This window comes from Sorex araneus, chromosome 4 (assembly GCF_027595985.1).
Source record: "Sorex araneus isolate mSorAra2 chromosome 4, mSorAra2.pri, whole genome shotgun sequence".
Lineage (NCBI taxonomy): Eukaryota > Metazoa > Chordata > Mammalia > Eulipotyphla > Soricidae > Sorex > Sorex araneus.
Window position 1 is genome coordinate 72566637 of NC_073305.1, and position 21469 is coordinate 72588105.

The following is a 21469-nucleotide window of genomic DNA, read 5'->3' on the forward strand; positions in this document are numbered from 1 at the left end:
CATTGCAGACATTCAAGGACCTCAGGTCATAGCTCCCCCCCTCACCAATCCTTAAGGACAGAATGACCCTCCCACATCACCCTGGGGGTGTGTGGGGGCAGAAGCTGGGAAGCAAGAAAAGGAAACAGCCTAGTGGCTCCGAGGGTAGAGAAGTGGATGCATCCAAAGAGCATCGGGACCCAGGTCAGGGAAAGCTGGACCTCTAGGCGCCCAACATTTGAAGGGGTAAATGTCCCTTATGACTTAGGACCTGGAGAGGCACTTGCCTGGGTGCTAGGTGGGAGGAAAGTCCCAGAGGGCCCCACCCTTGCCCACGTGTACATTAGCTGAAACAAACCACCATCTCACCGAAGGAGCAAAGCCCAGATTACAAATAACTTCATTTTTTATTCTCTGTACAAAACTTCTCAATCTATGAAAATAAAGTTTGCAAAAGGCAAAGTAGCACGCGAGCCTCAGAGGCCAGGAGGCTGGTGCACCAGATCTACACTATGTACAAGTATTCCTGGAGGGAGGGAGGCGCCTTTCGGGGTTGGGACAGCCCGCAGACTCTAAGCTTGGAGAAATGTCCCTTTCCCTGCTCTCTAGCCTGGAGAAGGGAAACTGCTGCGGAGGTGACAATGAGCGGGCGGGTCCGACCTCCGCAATCACCCGACCGGCCACCAGATGTCAGCACCATCCAGGACGCCGCCGTCCAGGGGCAGCGGAGCGGGCTGGGCGGCGGGTGGGGCCCGGAGGCGTGCCCCGCGAGGGGGTTTGTGGGGGAGCTGCGGACACCTGCGTTTCAGGGCTCCAACCCGGGAAACTGGCTGTCGCGTGCTGCGCGAGGCTCCCGAGGGGTCTAGCTGGACGTGACGGTCGTCCCGCCTCCCAGGCGCAGCAGCATCTGCTGGCAGTCGTGCAGCAGCCGGCGGTCGCCGAGCTTCTCGAGCGTGCGGGCCGCCTCGGCCAGCATGCTCACACGCTGCCCGGGGCCCGACAGGAAGCCGGGGGGCAGGTAGCAGGAGGCCAGCAGCAGCGCCTCGGCGTGCTCGCGCCGCGTGGGCCGCGGCTCCGGGTCCTCTTCCGCCGCCACCGCGCCTGCGCACGCCACACAGCCCGCGTTGGGGAGGTAGAGCCGCGCACTGGGCTACGCCCCGCATGCGCTCTCCCGCCCCCCCCCCCCGCCCGCCTCCGTCCGCGTCCGTGTCCCTGACCCCAGCGGCCTCCCACTCACGCCCCATAGGATTGCTCAGGCACTGCACCCCCTCTCCTGGCCCATCCACCTGGGTCACACCCTCCCGGGCAGTGTCCGGCTCACCTCCTTTGCCACAGGGGCCTGCCCTCCTCCTCAGACTGCGGTCAAGGAGTTGGTGGGTTCGCGTGGGGCTGGCCCCAGCCATCAGCCGGGCAGTGGCCTCGTGGAGGAACACCTGGGCAGCGGGGACCAAGAGAGGTCTGTTTCAGACCAGGTCCGGTTCCCCACACCCCGTCCTCCCTGCTGTGTGCTTCCCAGCCCCCCCCCCTCCCCAAAGTCCCGGAAGCATGGGAGGTGGGGGCTCACAGGCACTCACCCTCCGCATGGCAGGCCGGAAGCTCTGGGCCAGCCGCCTCAGGCTGCTCAGGTCCCGCTGGAAGCCCCGAAGCTCTAGGGCAGAGGCCTGGGGCCCGCCACTGATGCCCCCTGGGCCCTGAGAGACCTGCACTGTGGGTGGTGGCTGCTGCCGCTGCCACAGGCTAGTCCGCACCACCAGAAGCAGGTCACACAGGAGCAGCTGCATGGCCTGGAGGTAGTGGGCAGGGCAGGCCAAGGGTCATGGGGGGCTCCGGCTGATGAAAAGTAGGACCTTGGTGCTAGGGGCCAACTCCGGGCTGCATTGCCGAGGAACTGCACCCGCTTCACAGACATGCAATACAACAGCAATGCACTGCGGGGTCACCCGCCTCTGGGCTCCCTCACGCACCAGCTGCCCCAGGGGCTGCCACACCAAGGACCCAGCTGGGGCAGGCCACTCCGAGACCATGCTTGAGGCAGAAAGTGCCATCAGCCAGCCCGTCCTCCAGCCGGGTACCAAGAAGTTAACCCAGTTTCTGGGACCCAATGGGGATGACATCAGGGAGTGGAAAGGCCAAGACAGCCCAGACCTGCTGCCCCCCGGCCCTGCCTCACCTTGTCAATGGAGCTGCCAGCTTCGGTGGTGGCCAGGCTGTCCTGAAGGTACCCGCTGGCCTTCTCACAGACTGCCAGGCTGGCAGAAGCAGACTCGACTTTCCCGTGGCCCAGCAGGGCCCGAGCAGCCTTGAAGGAGTGCAGTGCTGCCCTGGGGAGGGGTCTCCTGTGGGGGCCAGGGAGCAGCAGGGAGAGCCCAGTTAGGCCACACACCCTCCCCAACCACCAAGCACCACGTATGAGCTGAGCCCTGGGCCTGACTCACTCAGACTCCTGCAGGGCCCGTGGCAGGTGTTCCACCAGCGGGTACAGCCTCTCAGCCGCCTCCTCATCCCGCCGCAGCCAGTGAGTCACCACAGCTGTCAGCGAAGCCCACCATTTGGCCACTGGATCTGTGCCTAGAGGAGTGAGGAGTTCAGTCCCACTGCACCGTGGTGGCTGAGCAGGGTAGCAATGGGCCAGAGGCCAGGGACTCACCAGTGGTGGTAGCCATGCTAGAGCCGATGGAAAAGCTGCAGGCAGGAGCTCCTGCAGCATCAGAACAGCTGCTCAGCAACTGCAGGTACCCAAGGGCGTCCAAGAACTCCCTGTGACGGGGAGGGAAGGACCAGTTATCAGGACAGTGGCAGGGGCGTCCTCCCGCCCCTCAGAGCTTGGTCTTTTCTCCAGATGCTGCAAAGGGCCACTGTCTCCCCGCAGGCAGGTGGGCCGAGAGGCTCCTGGGGGTCAGGGCGTGGCCCACAGCCAGCTCCAGTCACTGACACAGACCCCCTGGAGAGAACTGTTCCCAGACTCCACTGTGGAAGCTGCTTACCAAGTGGGGTGCATGTGAACACTCACCTGTCCCCGTCAGCAGACCCAGGGCTCGGGCTGGGTTGGGCCACACAATTCAGCGCTTGCTCCAAGAGATGTTCACGGAACATCTGAGTCACCTGGGCCAGTGGGTCCACTGTGGGGAGAAGTGGGGTGGAGGGCTCCTTTTACCTTTTCCTACCTAGAGCCCCAAACCTCCTTCCTGGGCTCATGGGTGGGCGGGGATTTGGGGCAGCTAGAAGTTGGGAGTTACATGCCCTGCCCCTGTGCGCAGGAGGGTAGATGCCATCTGGGGTATGTGATCTGCTGACACCACCCCTTCTTGGCTCTGTCCCTTCCCTACCTGGGCACATCCCCCTCAACTCCCTACCCCCAAATCTTTCTCCTTCTTGGGTCCAGAAGCACCCTAACTGAACAGGGTCCCCCCAGGCCTTCCCAGAGCTAGAGGCGAAGGAATGGCACAGGCAGGGAGAGGAGGGTGGGGGCTGAGCAGAGGGGGCGGGGTGAAAGAGCACCTGGGTTCCCAGCTATGCTGTACAGGCTCTCCCTCGGGAAACTGCACACGGCCCAGTCCCCATCCACAAAGAAACGGTGGCCCACAGGGTGGCAGAGCCACTGCATGGCCAGCGGCAGTGATCCACTCTGTGCCAGGAAGACCTGGCGGGCGTTACTCAGGAAGAAGCGCTGCAGGGGAGGGGAGCCAGGCTGTCACATGGACCCGGTAGGGCCTCGAACCCAGACCCCTGTCATCCAGTGCTTCCCCGCCTCCAGTCCTGCCACTCACAGTCAGAAAACGCAAGGCCCACGGGAAACTGGTCTTAACTCTCAGCGCAGCTGCCACATAGATCTCAGCCAGCGTGGCCACGGACACAGCATCGCCAGCACATTCTGCCAGGTTCAGGGCACTCAGGGCCAGGTTGGCGGCAGTGAGGTGTCCACCAGAGTACTTCCCTGGAAAGGGACAGGCTGGAAGGCTGGGCTGTGCAGGGAGCTGGGAGCCCCCAGGCACAGCCTGGCCAACGTACCCATGGTGTGCAGCTGGTGCAGCTTGTGGTAGACGAGGGCTGCGTCCCTGGCACTGGCACAGACGTCTGCCTGCAGAGCGCGGTCCCTCTGCAGGCCCCCTGCCCGGCCAGCCAGCCACCGGCCCACCCAGAGGCGCTGCAGCAGGTGGCGGATGAGGTTCCAGAGCAGGCTACAGGCCAGGTCGAAGTGGGAGGTGGGCAGAGGCCGACCCAGGGCCTGCAGAGCCAGCCACAGCTGCTGGGCAGCCTGCGCGAAGTCGCCCTGGGGTGAGAAAATGGGGGTCAAGCCTTCCTGGGCACCCGACAGCCCGAGGGCTCTGAAAAGGCCTCTGGCCCCTATGGCCCCAGTTTGCTCGGGATCAGTGGCTGCGCCCCCCCATCCCTGGAAGCTGAGCAGTAGGCAGGAGCAGGTTCATGGTAGGCCCAGAGGGATGGCTTGGGGGAAATACTACCCCCACCCACCTCCCCGGATCCGCCTCTCACCCGGGCCAGGTCCAGGTCCGCCTGTTTGCGATGCCTCCAGAAGTGCACGGCTGGACCCGAGTGTGGCCGTGTGACTGGCTCCCCGAAGACAAAGAGCAGCGCCAGGAAGAGCAGCGCCAGCAGCCCATTAGTCAGCCAGAGCAGCGGTGGTAGCAGCCAGGAGGCCCAGCCAGGGCCATCTGCAGGTGGACACCATGGGTACGTTGGCCAGGCTGTGCCCGGGGGCTGGAACACACCTCTCCCTGGAGGCCCAGGACACGCCCCCTCCCAGGCCGACCTCACATACCTCTGCCCTCGGTGCCCAGCACACTGCGCCGAGGCCCATGGTAGATGCTAGTGGCATCCATGGAGCGGGGCACACCTGCGCTGCCCAACAGGGAGGCCAAGGGGTTGTAAGAGAGACAGAGGAAGACCAGTGTACACAGGGCAAGGCGTGAGCGGTCCAACAGGCCTCGGTGGTGAGGGGACAGCAGCTGCTCCGCCTTCACCTGGGGGCAGGGCAGGGAGGATGAGGGCCTGCTCTACTGGACGGGGGCAGCACCATGAGGCAGAGAAGGGGGCGAGGCCGGGGGCGCACCTGGACGCCCTCGAAGGCTGGGCTGTCGGGCTCTGAGTCGCTGCCACTGCTCCGGCCACCCAGGGACAGGGGGCTGCTCTGGGACGGGGAGCCAGCATCCGAGGGCGGCGGGCTCAGCGTGTCCACCGCCTCAGGCTTCATGCCCTCCATGGGCACGTCCACATTCCCCCCGTGGCCACAGGTAGATACCAGGTCCTTCAGGGATTCTGTGGGTCAAAAGCAGCAGGGCTGTTGGGGAGTGGAGACACCGCACCCCACAGAGTCAGCTCAGCAAGGACACCTCGGTCCTGATGGCCAGTGGTGGGCCAGAGCAGGCTGGGACTCACTGCTTCTCTGGGCAGCAGTGCGCAAACTCAGGTTCTCCTGCTTGAGTTTCTGGTTGCTCTGTTGTAGGAAGCGGATGTAGTCGATGGCCTTACGCAAGACAGCAGATTTATTCAGCTGCAGAGGGGGAGGGCAATACGAGAGAGGTGGCCGGTTAAACCTGGCTAGTGGGCACCTAGTGTGGGTGCAGGGCTATTCAGCAACTGCCTCAGGACCTTTGCACTTGCTGTTCTCATCTCAAGGCAAAGTGGCCTCCCTTAGCCAGGAGAAGCTCACAGAAGACCCGGTAAAGTGCACATAGCAGCATGTGGCCGGCTGCTGTGGTGGGCAATCCTTACCACCATTCCACCTGGCTCACCCTCCTGCCAGACTTCATAGTGTCTCACCTCCATGATGCCACCCCTGGCCCTGATTGAGATGAGCTGCGCTTTCCACCCCACTTTCAGTTTTCCTTTCCTTCTGCGTAAACACGTCTTTACCCTGTTTATTGCCCTTTCCCCACTGTCCCCCCACCACCCCAACCTGAATGTCAGTTCCTTGAAGGCAAGAGCTTCAACTCACTCTCACACTGCACCCTGGGGCTGAGCAGAGCTGGTGCTCCAGAAAATCTAACTGAATAAACGGGGCTGCCCGGCTCTAAGAGGCCATGGCCAGGCTCAGCTCCAATTCTCTTCTTCCTCCCCAGCCCATCGTCTAAGGCCTCTGCTCACACCTTTGCCTCTGTGCCCACTACCAGGTCCTTGAGTTCGATGATCTTATCGTTGATGGAGGAGCGGTAGCGTTTCTCGATGGCATTATGAGCTGTGCGCTTCTCGCCACGGCTCTGGGTCGAACCTAGGGCCTTGCCGCCAGCTATCAGCCGGTTAATGGGCAGCTTGTCAGCATCCACGACCAGTGGCACAGTTGCCAGAATGGTGCCTCCGCTCACCAGCGTCTGCAGGACAGGCATAGGTTCTTGCAGGCCTGCACACCTGCTGACCCCACAGCTCCTACCCTGCTCCTGCACCCACCTGCAAGGGCCCGGTCTGCACGGCCGCACCAGGAGCCAGAGGGCTGAGTCCCGCCGTCTTCACGGTGGCCCCCAGGTCTGTTTTCATGGTGGTCAGGAGCAGAGAGTCTGTCTTGATGAAGTGGGGCTGCAGCAGGACCTTCAGGTGACAGAGAGTTCAGGGTGAGCTGGGAGTTGGGCCAGGGCTGCCCCTCCCCAGCCCCAACCCGAACCCCTCACCGGGACCTGCTGGATCTGGGAGGTCACAGTGGTGGTGCCAGGCGCTGCTGTGGGGGCAGCTGTGGCTGTCAACAGCTGCTGGGAGGCCGTGCTCTGGACCGGGGCATGGAGAGAGACGGGAGGGACTCCAGGCAGGGGAGCCAGCGGCGGGCCAGGAAGTGGCTGTGGAGTGCTCCCTGGAGGGGTCCCTGCAGAAATGAAGGCTGGGACTGTGGGCTCACCCTGCCCTGCCCCACTTTAACCCTGCCCCTCAGGTCCCTGCTCTGTGAAACCTTGAGTGAGTCACCACCATCAGGACCTTGCTTTCCAACCTGCACAGGCCCTGCCCAGGGCTGTGGTGCAAACGGGCTCACTTTCCAGCCAAGTGTTTGTTTTTGAAAGGGCAACGTGATGTGGACACCAAGGGCAGAGTAGGAGGCAATCCCGGGCCCCAGAGCAACAAGGAACCAGCACTGCTGGTCACTGCATGAGACCCACTTCCCGAAAGCCGCCAGTTCCTGTGGTCAGGGCACAGCAGCCTGTTCCTGTGCCCACATAACCCCTTACCTGTCGAGAGGCTTCCAGAAGGGCTGGGATAGCCCAGGACGGGTGCAGAGCTGAACTGCGTTGGGGCTGGGATAGGAAAACTCTGGGGCAGGAAGGCCCCAGGTATGGGCTGTGGAGTGGGGGGCTGCAGGATGGTCAGTGGCACGGGCTCCTCCTTGATACCTGGCCCAGGGGAAAAGGCAGACACCGACAAGGATGACGATGATGATGCCATTGACGATGACGATGAGGAGGATGATGATGATGATGACGACAATGGGTACATCTTCAATGGGGTGGGTGCTGGCGGGGGAGGGGACAAGGGCGGGGGTGTGGCCTTGGCCGCCCCCAACAAGCCTTCAAAGGGGGAGCTGATAGAGGCAGAAGGTGGAGACAAGTTGCCTGGCGGGCAGGCGTCAGGGCTGCCAGGGTCTGCGTCGCCTGCCTGGCCCCCAGCATAGGGTGGATCGAACAGGCCTGGGAAGTCGCTATCTTGGTTGTTGATGAGCTGGAGCATGTCTGGGGAAAGAAGAGGCTGCAATGGGCCAGAGCAATAGCACAGCGGGTAGGGTGTTTGCCCTGCACACGGCCGACCTGGGTTCAATCCCCAGCATGCCATATAATTCCGAGCACTGCCAGGAGTGATTCCTGAGTGCAGAGCCAGGAGTAAGCCCTGAGCATCGCTGGGTGTGACCCAGAAAGCAAAAAAAAAGAGACTGTGTGAGTGTGGATGGGGCTGGGGCTGGGGGCATGATGGACCCCAATCTTCCCATGCCTCCCCCCAAACTACACTGTAGGACATGAGCACTGTCACAGATGTGGAAAACCAGCCACCTAAGTCTGGGGCTCTCGATACAGAGCCACATACCCGGCACCTGGGACATCTGAAATGTCCGGTGGGGGCCATGGGCATCAGACTGTAACAACCCGCCGGCTCAGCTCTAGGGCGAGCGGGGCCTCAGGAGCTTATTGATTTGCCCCCACAGACGGAGGCAGAGGTGCCATCACCAACTTGTTCCCCCCATGGACCCGATGAGAAGCCTGGGGGTGGAGCCACTGCCAGCTGCGTGCGCCAATCAGTGTGTCTCTACATGTTCCGGGCACAAGCCCAGACCCCGGGGGCCGCCAAGTGGCCTCGGGACCAGGCCATTCAGAGCCCTGGCGTCTCCTGCAGAAAGAATGCAGTCTGGGCTGGAGAGATAGCACAGCGGGTAGGGCGTTTGCCTTGCACGCGGCCGACCCGGGTTCAAATCCCAGCATCCCATATGGTCCCCTGAGCACAGCCAGGGGTAATTCCTGAGTGCAGAGCCAGGAGTAACCCCTGTGCATCGCCAGGTGTGACCCAAAAAGCAAAAAAAAAAAAAAAAAGAATGCAGTCTGTCCTAACACCTCCCTCCTCATGCACCTCATGCAGACTGGCCACGCTCCCTGCCTCAGCCCAGCCACCAGGCCCTCTCCCCCAGCTGGAGGCCAGCGGCCGGCTGGGTCAGCCTTCTGGGACTGGGCCACCCAGTGGGTCAAAGTACTCTGCGGGGCCCACAGGCAGCATCTGGGACACCGGTCCCCTAAGCTCTCCGGCCCTGCCCACCCCTGAAGTCAGTAGCCCTCTCTCACAGAAACTGGCCTCAGTTTCTTCATCTGTCTAACAGGCCATATCGGCTCTCTGGGCTGGTGAGGACTCACGACCCCGCAACAGGGAGCTGCCCACACGTACTGCAGGATTCGCTTCCCGCTAGCCTCTGATGCGGGCTGGCGAGTAGGGGGCCAGGTTCCCCACCCCTCATACAGCTAAGCTCTGGGATCCTTCTGATATGTGCAGGGCACAGCGCTGAAGAGACTCGCACTCACAGAATCCCCTCCCCGCTGAGAGATGGAGAAACCCAGGCGCCACAGGAAGAAAGAAAAGGCTGGGTCCAGGGCCGCACCCCAGATCTGACCTATCCAGGGCTCCTGCTGTCAGCCTGGGCGCGCGAGTGGGTCCCCCAAGGCCCTGGGGTCAGAGGTTACGGAGCATAGAGGGGGTGGAGAAACCACCTCTCCCTCCAGATGTCAGGCTGAGGGGGAGCTAGTAAGGTGGGAGGCTGGGCCACCAACCTCCCTGCGAGCCGGGGTCCGGCACGCCCCCTCCGGAACTGGCGCTTTCCATGTGGAAGTCCCACTGCCTGGCCACACAAGTGGGCACCTGGGTGGCGACTCCGCAGCGGGAGACGGTGGCTCAGTAATAAAGGGTGAGGGTCCGTCTCAAAAATACCTTCGAATGTGCAATCCATGGCTTCCGGCCCGCGCCCCGCCGCCCCCTCGGGGCGCCCAGGTACCGGCCTGCTACTCTCAGCGCCGCGCCGCAGGTTCCCCGGCCCCGCGCCCGCGCTCTTATACTCCGCCCGGCCGCGCCCCGCCCCGGCCCCGCCCCGCCGCCCCGGCCCCGCCCCCGGCGGCGAGCCTGGCGTGGGGTGAGCGCGCGCGGCCAATCACGGCTGCGCCCGCCGCGGACCCCGCCCCGACTGCGGTCGGCTCGGGTTTTACGCACTGCCCCCACCCCGCCCCCGCGAAACGGCGCAGCAGGGTTACTCGCGGGCGAAGCGCTGAGCGCTCGCGCCCGGGTTACTCGCGGTCATCACGCCCCTTCCCGCCTTCCCCACGTCGGGGCACTGCCAGGGGGCTCTGGATTCCACGGCCCTGGCTCTTCGGGCAGACACGGCCCCCGGGCGTCAGGCGGAGAGAGGAGGGAGCCGGGGCGTGAGGGACGCGGGCTTCCCACTGCTCCGTGGGCCTCTCCTAACGGGTCGCTGCTGAGAAACTGAGGCTCAGAAGAGTGAAGTGAAACCCCTTCCCACATCACACAGCCAGGAGGTAGACACACGTCCCTCTGCAAAGGCCTGGCAGAGGCCCGGCTGAGGCCCGGGGCGGGGCCAGGCGCCCAGTGAAGCCCCTGGTGGTCACCCTGTGAAGCCCCTGGGTCGGCGACACGATTCCTGGAGCGGCCACCCAGCCCCCACCCCCCCAGGTGGCAGGCTGGGTAGGGGCTGGGGACTGGCTCATCTCTTTGTGTGTATAAGGTCAAAATTGGGCACACAGAGATGAAGAGGGCCTGGCTGGCGCTGTCCTGTACCCGCACACAGCAAAACTGGCTCAACCCTTTTATCACAGCCCAGCCTGAGGGTCCCTGTTCCCAGCAGCAAGGGCAAAAGCAGCCAGTGTTGGGGGGGGGGGCGGCGCTGCAGTCCTCCCGACCCCATCTGCTTCCCTCTCCAGGAGCCTAGAACAGAAAATGGCCACACCTCGCTCTACACACGGACTCAGCCCTTCCCAGAGCCTTGTTTTCTAGAACCTTCTCCTCTCTCCTCAGTCTATGGGTGTTCACCTGTGCCCCTCCCCCCCAAGTAGGTCCGGGGACACCAGGAGGCCTGGAGCCCAGGATGAGTCTCTCAAGCAGACCCTTCGGATTCTGGGCTGCTCCTGACTCTTCCCCAGTGTCTGGGCGCAGAAGATGGTGAGTCACCTGAGACAAAACAGGGCCACCCTGAGGGTGTCAAGCAGGGCACTGCCCTCACAGCTCCCCCTCTTTCACTTGTCTCTTTTTTGTTTTTTGGGGGGTGTCAGGCCCGGCTGTGCTCATGGCATGTTCCTGGCAGGGTTCAGGGGACCAGGACACAGCCCAGATCAGCCACATCCAAGACTCTACTATGGCTTTGGCCCCCCCCTTTTGCCCCTTTTTGCTTTGTTTCTTGAAGCTCTGCACTCTGCCCATCCCTGCCAGCAGAGATGGTGGCAGGCAGTGGGCAGCTACCCACTCGCTCTCCTGGGAGGCTCCAGGGAAGGTTCAGTGCAGAGACTCCAGAGCAGGGCAGAGCCCCCGCTGTACGCAGGAAGGGGGCCAAGAGCAGTCCAATGGAGGGCCAGCCTCCCCCTACCCTTCATGGAGCGCTTCCCATCCCACTCTGGCCTAGAAGCTCAGAAGTCTGGGAGACAAGGAGGTAGTGCGGGGGGTAAGGCACTTGCCCTGCCGGCGGGCCCAGCACTGTATGTGTCCCCTGAGTATCACCAGCAATGACCCCTGCGCAGAGCCACAAAGAGGCCCAGAGTACCTCTGGGTGTGCCCCCACCAAAAAAATTCAGGGGGGGTCAGCTCTACTACCTTCTTCTCTACCCTTGCTCCATAGCTGAAGGGTAGACCTGCCCTCTGGGCAGTTACACCTTCAAGTCTCCATGCCTGGTGTCCAGAGTAGGGGTTTCTGGGGAACAAGTGTGTAAAGCTGCAACTCAGCGAGGGCTCCCCTCGGAGGGCACTGGGATGGTCAGTCACGAGCTGCCTGACAAGGCAATGCTCAAGCCGAGCTCCACACACGCTTTTCTGAGGAGCGCTAATGGGGCCAGGGCTCGGGGAGAGGCGACAGAAGCGCCCGGGAGCAGGCTCTCCGTGCATCTCCTGCCTGACACCAGTCTTGTGCTGGGACCAGAGACTGGCTGCAGCTCCGGAATGGGGGACCCTGTGGCCAAAGGAGCTCCAGGTGGGCTTGAGCACCGGGGATGGGGAAACACACAGAGTTTGGTAGCTCTGACTGTCCCAGGCCCTGTACCCGAGTCGTCTCGTTACTCCTCTTCTTCCTCCTTCCTGATTCTGTGATTCTAGAAGGAAAAAACAGGACCTGAATCCCCCCTCTCTGCCTTCAAAGCAAAGGCAGGGCACCCTCAGCCAACCCTACATGTGGATCTCTTGGGACAGGGAGCCCCCCTCAGCCTGGGCCTGCCATGTGGTGGGGTCCACACAGCCTCGGCCCGGATCGCTGATAGCATCTCTGGCCCGTCCCCAGGTGCTACTGCATGCCAGCCTGTGCAGGGCACTGGTCCGCGGGGACAGCACATAAAGACCACCCCTGGTGAAGCTGACATCCCAGAGAAGGACCCTGATGGTACTGGAGGAACATGGGTGCTGGGCTAAGGAGCACCATGCAGAGATTAAGGCCGAGGGGAGGGAATAAGGGACCAGGGCAGAGGAAGGGTGAGACAGCCTCAACTAAAGGGAGGACCTGAGCAGAGGCAGGAATGAAATGAAGGGGCTGAAGCCATAGCACAGCAGGTAGGGTGTTCTCCTTGCACGCGGCCAACCTGGGTTCAATCCCTGGCATCCCATATGGCCCTCCAAGCACAGCCAGGAGTAACCCCTGAGTATCGCTGGGTGTGACCCAAAAAGCGAAAAATGAAAAAAAAAAAAAAAAAACAAACCCAAGGAATGAAACAAAGAAGTGGGGGTCCAGAGTGATATTCCTGTGGATAAGGCATTTGCCTTGCACATGGCCAACCCGGATATGACCCCAGCATCCCAGATGCTCTCTCGAGCACTGCCAGGAGTGCAGTCAGGAGTAACTCCTGAGCATTGCCTGGTGTGACCCCAAAAGCCAAATAAGTAAATAATTTTTAAAAATTGAAAAGAAAAAAAAGAAAGAAAGAACTGAAGAGTGGGCAAGAAGCATAGAAGGAAGGGTCACCTTGGCGGAGGGGCAGTGAGTGCAGGGGCCCTGCAGGGGAGCAGACTTGGGTGGTCAGTCAGCAAGGATGTCCATGGTGACAATTCCGGGACAGGGGCGAAGGGCAGGGAGGCAGCTAGGAGGCTGAGATTTGGGGTTCCCACAGGGAAGGGACAGGGACGCACCAGCGTCCGCTGCAGTGCGGACCACAAAGGCTGTACGAAGCGGGGAGCAGCAATTGGTGCAGGTGGCACCATCGGGGGCAAGGAGGTAGGACAGGAGGGCACTTGCCTTGCATGCAGCTGTGCAACCGATCCGTGTTCAACCTCCAGCACCCCAAATGGTCCCCCGAGCACCTCCAGGAGTAATTCCTGAGTGCAGAGTCAAGAGTAACCCCCAAGCATCACCCCAAAACAGACGTAAAAACAGGAGCCAAGGAGGAGAGGGGAAGAGGTGGGCCAGCTCGTGGGACCATGGGGCATTCCATACCTGCTCAGTGAGTGGCACAGGGAGGGCATTCACCTGACAGCCCGTGTCTGGCACCCTCCCTGCTGTCCACACTCAGCACCTACACATTCTCCTGTGGGTGCAGGCCAGGACGTTGGCGAGTCCTCGGCTGCTCACATGTGGAGGGGCACAGGCTGCCCTTTGTGTGCTCAGGGCTGCCCTCAAGGCTGCCCTCAGGGTGCCAGGGCTTAGGGTGCTTCCTGGAATGGGCTGGGTTCAGGATGAGGAAACAGGCTCAGAGTGAGGCCACTTGCCCATGCCCCACAGCTACCACCTGGAGACTCTGAGACCCAAGGCCAGAGTGACAGGACGGCGGGGAGGGCATCTGCCTTGCACATGGCCAGCCAGGGTTTGATTCCTAGCACTTCATAGGGTTCCCCGAGTCCACCAGGACTAATTCTTGAATGCAGAGCCAGGAGTAACCCCTGAGCACCACCGGGTATGACCCAAAAACTGGGGGGAAAAAAGGATCTAGATACATATCCTGCCAGGGGCAGTGCCCAGCCCACATAGCTGGCGGCTCCCAGCTCAGATCAGAACTTGTGCCCAGAGCGCAGGCAGCACGAAGGCAAGGTGCCCACTCCTGCCTCCTCAAGGCCTTCCTTGGTGGCACTGCAGGCCCCTACGGGCAGGAGCAGAGCCGGAGCTGAGAGCTGGAAGAGACCGGGAGTTGGCAGGATGGGCTGCCGGTCACCCCCGCTGTTGGCCTCCAGCCTCCAAGTTCCCACTAGGCCTTGCTTCCTTAGCTGCTTCCCAACAATGGACACAATATGCACTTGTACCTCTGCTGGGAATGCCCTTCCTGGAGCTACTGTCCATCTGGCCACCTGCTGCAAGTCCCCTTCAAAACTGGTTTGGGCATCATCTTCTCAGATTCCTCCCTTCATTGCATTCCCCCAGGTACAAGCCCCACTTACATGGCCCAGAGGCCCTGAGCAGAATCTGCAAGATGGCCTTTAACAGGATGCCAGGGGCTAGAGAAAGCACAGGGAAAGGGCCTTGCCTCATATGCAGCCGACCCCGATGTGATCACTGGCACTGCATATGGTCCCTTGGCAGGCCCAGACACGCCAGGTGCCGTCTCCCCCCACGTGCCCCTCCCCCACAAATAAACCGACTGCCAGACTGCACCAGTTCTGATGGCCGACTGTCTTTAGAGTGGGCTCAGGGCACATACTTGGAATGCCAATGACAGAAACACCCACTGGCCTGTTGCAGCTGCAATTTGGGGCAGGCCCCCTCCTGCTGGGCGACTGTTCTCTGTCTACATAATAGTGCTGTGTTTCTGTATAGAAATCATTTCTATTTCCTCATGGAGGGTGGGTCGGTGCAAAAGCAGCATGTTGTCTTAGAGACACGGACTGCTACCTGCAACCATAACCCCCTATACAATCTCCCTTCAATATGTCCAGTTTCTTCCCAGCAGCAGCAGCTCTGGGTTTTACTGTTTTTATTTACTTTTGGTTTCTCTACTTTGTGCCAGCAGTGGTGGGATGGTGGCTGCTTTGCACTGTTTGTGCACTAAATGTTCATTTGCAACACTTGCTGTGTCCTGGACTTCCCTCGCAGGTGCAGTAGAGGAAGCAAACCCTGCCAGGCCTGCCCTCCACGCTGCACTCTGTGGGCCTCCAGCTCCTTCACCCCTCTGCAGCTGCCAGTGGGCTGTGCTCCTTGGGGCAGCAGGCAGGCGCTGTGGAAAGTCAGGGCTCTTCAGTGCCTGGGCATTGCTAAGACTTCTCTCAATTCGATCTTCCTCTCTGACAGGGCGATGCTTCCCTGGGGCGAGCAGGAGCAGGAGCTCCCCACTAACTTTCCAAACCCACCATATTGCCCATGGAGAGATCCAGAATTACCAAAGAGGGAATGCTCAGAGTTAGGACACAGTTCCAAGAACATAGTGGAACACCCTAGAAACTTCCGGCAGGTAGATGCCTTGGATAATATTTGCCCACACGGAACCTAAGTTGCCAGGCCCTACTGAAGGGCTGCAAGCCAGTGTTCCTTAACCCTTGCCCACCAGGGTGCCCTTCTGATCTTGTTTCCTTTCTGTGCCCACCCCTTGCCCCCTAGTCTCATGCCATGGAGGTCCCCATTTATGCAATTTTCACCTTGGTCCCCTTGGACTATCCTGGGCCATATGGGTTCTGGCTGAGAAACGCTGCTGTAAATGATAACAGCAATGTCAGCTGGCACAGGCCGAGGGCTTAGTCTTCCCACTAAGTGCCACCTTCTGCTCAAGACCTGTCTTAAATGTGCTCATCTCATCCCTATGACACCAAGAAGCTGCTGAACTGGTCATCCCGTTGCACAGATGAGGACTGGAAAGTCAGCAGGCCACTAGCCCCTGATCACTCCAGAGAGAATGTCTCCTGCCTTCCGGCTGTCTGAGAATGGGGCTCAGTGGGGGATCGTAGGGTTCAGTCAGAGAGAGACGGTTGGCTTGAGCAGGGCAGTCTCTCCAGACAATAGATTCTTCCAGGTGAAATGGACCCCCAGCCTGCCTCGCCACCTCCCAAGCTCCAAATGCCCCCCCCTTGACAGCCACTTCTGTGGGGCTACATGAAACGTGGGCCTCTTACCTGGGTGGGCCCAGTTAGGACCCTGGGGTCAAGGGCACTTGGCAGGCAGGAGACAGGGTCAGAGACGCACTCTCCAGTCATCAGAGCTATGCCCTGGCAGTGGTCCAGCCTGGGGCTAGCCATTTCTCTCAGGTCACATCCAGTGAAGTGACCACCAGCACTCGAGAAATAACTCAGCCACTGCCCTCTCATCTCCCTGGACCCACTCCCCAAACACCTTCCCTCCTCCCCTGAACCCTGAACCCTGTCTCTGAAGGGTCAGAGAGCCGAGCCCACTAGTTCTCAGGGTCAGCCAATCTTCCAGCCCCCACCCATGTTTTCTCAGGGAGGTCCACAGAGGTTTACACAGCACAGAGAGGGCAAGGGAAGGACGTTCCCCAGGAGAGTGGGCAGTTCTGGCCCCACCGAGGCCTTTCTGCCATCTGCAGCCTGGGGGTAGGACTGGCTAGATGCCAAGAGGCATAGCAAAACAGGCTGGAGCACCTGCTTTGCATTCGGGAGCTCCAAGCTCAACGCCCAGCCCCCATTCTCTGTCCACCAGCACTGAGCCAGGAGTGGCCCCTGAGCACCACCAAATATGGCCCATGCCACCCCTCTCAAGAAAAAATAAAAAATAGGGATGAGAAGGGAATGTCTACTAGGAGACTCTCGGGCTCTCCCCTGGGAGGCGCTGTGCTCAGACAGGGGGAGGGTTATGGGATACAGACTTGGCAAACCTTCTGGTCTCAAACGTTGGTCAAGGTGATCATCTTGGGGCCCAGGGAGGTTTGGGTGCTGGAGAGCTGGCCATGAGCGTCGTTTGGGCATCAGGGATGCAATGGGCTTGAGAGCCAGTGGGGGGAGGTGTGGGGTGGCAGAGCAGCGTCCTCCCCCTCCACTCTGTGCTGGGACACAAAGAACACCAAGGAGGCAGTTGAGCAAGACGAGGAAGGGCCTGTTCCCAGGTTGGCAGCCAGGAGGCCGAGGGCAAGCAGAGTGGACAATGAGGCATGGAGGCAGCGGGGGGAACAGGTTGTGCCACCAGAGGTCGGAGGCTCACCAATGCCCCCAGGCAGGCCCTGGCTGGGAGAGCTGCAGAGGCCCCCACGACCACAGCTCTGTCTCCTCTGGCCTCATCTGCACTTGGAAGCTTGTGCAAGATTTGATAAATTAATCCTCAGTGGGGAGGTAAAGGCTTTCCCAGGCTTAACGATAATCCCAAACATGTGTACAGAGCTGCTCTCCCCTCCCCTGTGCCCACAGCGGCATGGGACCCCGACGCTTGGAGCCAGAGGGAGACTGGTGGGGAGCAAGAGAGCACCTGAGGCCATTGGCCACTGCACTCACAGAACCTGCACTCGACCCCTTCAAGCCACAGATGGTTTGGTGGGGTTGGCCGAGGCAGGCAGCAGAACGGGCCGGAGCTCACGGTCCACAGTGGCTCAGGCACAGCAGAGAGTGAGAACTAAACCACCTCCATGTCCACAGAGCAGATCACTAGTGCTCCGAGTCCAGTCTCTTCATTGGAGAAGCAGAAGGCCCCGGGCCACAGGGAACAGACAGATGTGGCTTCCATGGATCCTTCCAGCACCCACGGGGGAAATGGTGTGCTGGCCCAGTGTACTGCAACCTTTCTCTGACAGTGGCTCCCTTCCCATCTGGTCTTCCCCATTATCCCCCTCCAGACCCCACCCTCTGCCCGAGTTGACCCCTAGTCCCATGCCACAGCCACGCCCCCATGATGGAGAAACACTGTCCTAGCTTATGCATACAAATAGACTTTGGTGGCCTTGGGATGGCCACCACCAAACACGGTCCACACCACCCCTCTCAAAAAAAAAAGGGAGGGGCTGGAGAGATAGTATAGTGGGTAGGGCGTTTGCCTTGCACACGGCTGACCTGGGTTCAATTCCCAGCATCCCATATGGTCCCCTGAGCACCGCCAGGAGTAATTTCTGAGTGCAGAGCCAGGAGGAAAACCTGTGCAATGCCGGGTATGACCCAAAAAGCAAAATAAATAAATAAATAAAATTTTTTTTTTAAAAAAGGGAAAGGGGGGGCCGGAGCGATAGCACAGCGGGTAGGGCATTTGCCTTGCACGCGGCTGACCCGGGTTCAATCCCCGGCATCCCATATGGTCCCCCAAGCACCGCCAGGAGTAATTCCTGAGTGCAAAGCCAGGAGTAACCCCTGAGCATCGCTGGGTGTGACCCAAAAAGCAAAAAAAAAAAGGGAAAGGGAGGGGACTGTCAACTAGGAGATCCTTGGGCTCACCCTGGGGATCTGGAATTAGGGATCGCACAGGGGCAATAATGATATTCTACAACTGGTGATAATCCTATCACTTGGTAATTTCACTAAAATTCATCTTACTTCACACTTAAAATGGGTCGAAGAAGATCAAGAGGGGCTGGAGCGACAGCACAGCGGGTAGGGCGTTTGCCTTACATGCAGCCGACTCGAGTTCAGTTCCCAGCATCCCATATGGTCCCCTGAGCACCCCTGAGTGCAGAGCACAGAACTCCTGTGCATCTCTGGGTGTGACCCAAAAAGCAAAAAAAAAAAAAAAGTAGATCAAGAGGCTGGAGCAATAGGACAGTGGGACAGTGGGTAAGGTGCTTGCCTTGCATATGGCTGATCTGGTTTCAATCCCGGCACCACATATGGTTCCCTGAACAGCCAGGAATGATCCCTCAATGCAGAGCCAGAAACAAGCTCTGAACACAGAAGGAGAAGCCAAAAGAAGGAAAAAAAAACAAACAAAAAACCTGAGAAACTGTCAGAAAATGGCAAACAATGCTGACCCAGCCTAAAGCCCTTCTCACAGACAAGCCTGCTCCCAACTGCCCCAACCCTGTGATGCCCCACCTGGCCTGGATTTTTGCCCCAACCCAACCCCCACCACCAGCAATGCATGGGACCCCCGCCGCTATCCGAGATCCCTATCAACCCCCGTACTGCCAGGCAGTGCTCTGGCCACCCCTGGAGGTACCTGAAGGCCACCAGAGCTCCACAGGTGGGGGTGTGGAGTGTGTGTATGGGGGGTGGGGGGGGGGAGATACAGTACAGGGGATCAGATCAATGCAGAGCCTCACACATGCTGAGTACATGCTCTACCACAAGCTCTCCCTCCAGTGGATAACATTTGTCTAACCAAGCCAATGAGGTCTGTGCCAGACACACCTGCTAATTCTACTGTTCTAACTGACCACAGTGAGAAACACAGTGCGAAAGGCCTTGGGAGGCATGGCCAAGTGAGAGGCAGCTTCCAGCTTCCAGTCCTGACTCCGAGCAGGTTACTGCCACTTGGTCAGGGCACCTCTCAGGGCATCCATTGGGCCCACCGCTCAGCACTGTGTGGAAATGGTGGTTGAGTCAGGCTCAGAGCTCCTGGGCCTGGAGTATTAGGATTCATCCCTCCAGATCACTGTAAAGGCTCCAGCTGGGGGCTTCATAAGGCACGGCTGGCAGCTATCTGGACTCGTCTGCAAGGCTCGGGCAGGAAGGGCAGGGATGAGTGGTTTAAATATGCCTGTTTTGCCAGCCTGAACCACGGGACCCATGGACACGTCCATCCAAGTTTTGGAAGCTTAGGGCCAGAGAGATAGCACAGTGGGTAGGGCATTCGCCTTGCACGAAGCCAACCCCGGTTCAATTCCCAGCATCCAATATGGTCCCCTAAGCACCACCAGGAGTAATTCCTGAGTGCAGAGCCAGGAATTTCCCCTGAGCATCATCGGGTGTGGCCCCAAAATAAAAGCCAAGTTTTGGAGGTTTGAGTCCTGGCAACTTGCTCACATTCCCTTGGCCTCAGTTTCCCCTTAGTTTCCTTAAAGCTGCACTGCAATGGGCTGGGGAGATAGTATAGTGGATAGGGTTCTTGCCTTGCACAGGCTCACCCAGGCTCAATCTCCCGTTCCTTGATGGATCTCTGAGTCTCTGCCAGAAGTGATTCCTGAGAAGAGCCAGGAGAAAACCCTGAGCAAAACCAAAATTAAACAAAAAAGCTGTACAGCAATCCCAGAGGACAATTTAGCGCAGGCTTCAGTTTGCCCTGCTTATAATGCAGGGAATAGCATCCTAGCTGGTACCTGCTGCACCACTGCCCACAAACTCGGTGCAACAAAGGGATGTTTCAAAAGATGAAAGCAGCCGGAGAGATAGCACAGCAGGTAGGGTGCTTGATTTGCATGCAACCCATGTGGGTTTGATCCCCAAGACCACATCTGGTCTTTCCCCGACCCTTCCCCCACCACCAGGAGTAAACCCAGAGCATGCTGGATACGCCTACCACCTACCCCAGAAAAAAGAGATGAAAGCAAGTTGCCACTATAACTCTGCTCCAGTCTTTGCCCTGGCGGAGATGCAAGGTGAGCCCTCTTTGGGGGGGCATCCAAACCTTCCTGACCTCACCTGCAACCTGGCCTTTTAACTTCTCACCTCGGACCCTGCCTCCCCTGGAGCCGCTTCCCCAGGTTCCAAGACTGACTTTCAGCTTTGAGCTCCAAATTTCGCTCCGAGAAGGCTTCCCCCACCGCGCTGCTCAATAAGGCCCCACGCTTGCTCCACCACGAAAAAACCCAGCAGATTTCTGCACACACTGAATGCAACTAAGGAACTATTCGCAGGTTTCCTGGGGTTACTGTGCTCCCCCTCCGAGGAGGAAGCCCTCGAGACCTGCGACGACCAGCTCCCAAGCCGACGCTAGGTATTCAGTTGTTGTTCAATAAATGACTCCAATGAGCTGACCGACAGAACAGGACCAAGGAGGGGCCCGGGCGGGTCGCGCCTGCGCACGGGCTCCCGCCGACTGAACTCTCGGGCCGGAGGGAATGACCGGGAGTAACCCTCGTTGACGTCACGGCCGGGGCCGGGCGGGGCGGGAGCTCCAGGCTCCCAACTCGCGCGTCAGCAACAGGAGGGGGTCTGAGGCTCGCGGGCGCGGGGCCGGGACGCTGACTGCTGCACGTGCCCGGCCGGACTCCCGACCGCCGCGTGCGCCCGGGGATGCGGGGCCCGCGCGAGGGGCCCTCCCGGCGGGCGCGGGGGCCCGCTGCGTGCTCATGGCTCGGCGCCCGCGCCCGGCCGCCGCCTGCGTCCCCCTGCAGCGCACACCCCGGCCGGTCGTGACGCACCTTCGATGTCGGTCAGCAGCGCGGCGTCCAGATCGCACGGCTCGGCCAGCGCCTGCTCCAGGGCCGCCTCGCTGAAGGGCGGCACGTCCATGGCGCAGTCGCCTCCGCCGGGTGGCCCGCCAGGCCCGCTGCCAGGCACCGACTTCTCGGGGAAGCGCAGCGCCCGCCGGCCCCTGGCTCGCTGCCGCCGCCGCCGCGTATCTTCACGTCCTGTCCTCGCCTTGGTGGCGGCCCAAGCGCCCGCGAAAAGTTGCTCGGGAACTGGGTCCTCGGGCAGCGGCTCCGCAGGGAGAGCGGGCGGGGCGGGGCGGGGCCGCGCGGGATGCCCCGCCCCGATCCCCGCCCCGGGAGCCGGCCCCCCACGCCCCTCCAGCCGGTCCTCGCGTCGGGCCTCCTGCGCAGCAGCCAGTGGCACTCGCTGGCCCTTCTAGGTCAGTTGCTCCAGCACCGCGCCAGAGTCTCTGCGCTTCGGGAAGGCGGGCAGACGAACCTCACTTTCTAGAACAAGACAGACCTGATCTTGGTAACAGCCCTTAGCCCTGCTGCGGGGCCGCGGGGCCGGTTCCTAACCGTCCGTGCAGACATTCGGGCTCTCCCTTGGCTGCGGGAACCCAGCAAAAGCGCGAGTGGGGCCCAAGGCCCCTCTGAGCAGAGGCAGATCAAGACGGCCGGATTTCTGT

The 21469-nt window shown here is 60.5% G+C and overlaps 1 protein-coding gene across 3 annotated transcripts; it reads right to left on the bottom strand.

The window, feature by feature from the left end:
* Positions 1-34: 34 nt before the first annotated feature.
* Positions 35-21234, bottom strand: SREBF1 (sterol regulatory element binding transcription factor 1). Of its 3 annotated transcripts, none has more exons than XM_055134513.1 (19): positions 20790-21234; positions 7146-7643; positions 6606-6787; positions 6382-6519; positions 6084-6305; positions 5374-5488; positions 5048-5253; positions 4757-4958; positions 4471-4649; positions 3988-4249; positions 3747-3913; positions 3478-3646; positions 2990-3098; positions 2627-2736; positions 2415-2547; positions 2150-2315; positions 1554-1763; positions 1301-1412; positions 35-1080 (listed from the first exon to the last, which is right to left on the bottom strand). In XM_055134513.1, exons 1-19 carry the CDS (start codon positions 20878-20880, stop codon positions 842-844), a joined length of 3510 nt encoding a protein of 1169 aa, XP_054990488.1. In that variant the 5' UTR covers positions 20881-21234; the 3' UTR covers positions 35-841. The 3 variants fall into 3 exon arrangements, with proteins under 3 accessions (XP_054990488.1, XP_004612918.2, XP_054990489.1); XM_004612861.2 differs by having other exon boundaries at positions 6600-6787; positions 20790-21233; XM_055134514.1 differs by lacking the exon at positions 20790-21234 and adding an exon at positions 9376-9474 and having other exon boundaries at positions 6600-6787.
* Positions 21235-21469: the final 235 nt, after the last annotated feature.

What these genes read in the sequence shown, in the direction of transcription:
- SREBF1 (XM_004612861.2), bottom strand. Translation starts at nt 20,880, where the DNA reads ATGGACGTGCCGCCCTTCAGCGAGGCGGCCCTGGAGCAGGCGCTGGCC. An exon ending in GCTGCTGACCGACATCGAAG is followed by an intron (nt 7,644 to 20,789) that starts GTGCGTCACGAC and finishes TTCTTTCCCCAG; the next exon opens with ACATGCTCCAGCTCATCAAC. An exon ending in TGCAGACCGGGCCCTTGCAG is followed by an intron (nt 6,306 to 6,381) that starts GTGGGTGCAGGA and finishes CCTGTCCTGCAG; the next exon opens with ACGCTGGTGAGCGGAGGCAC.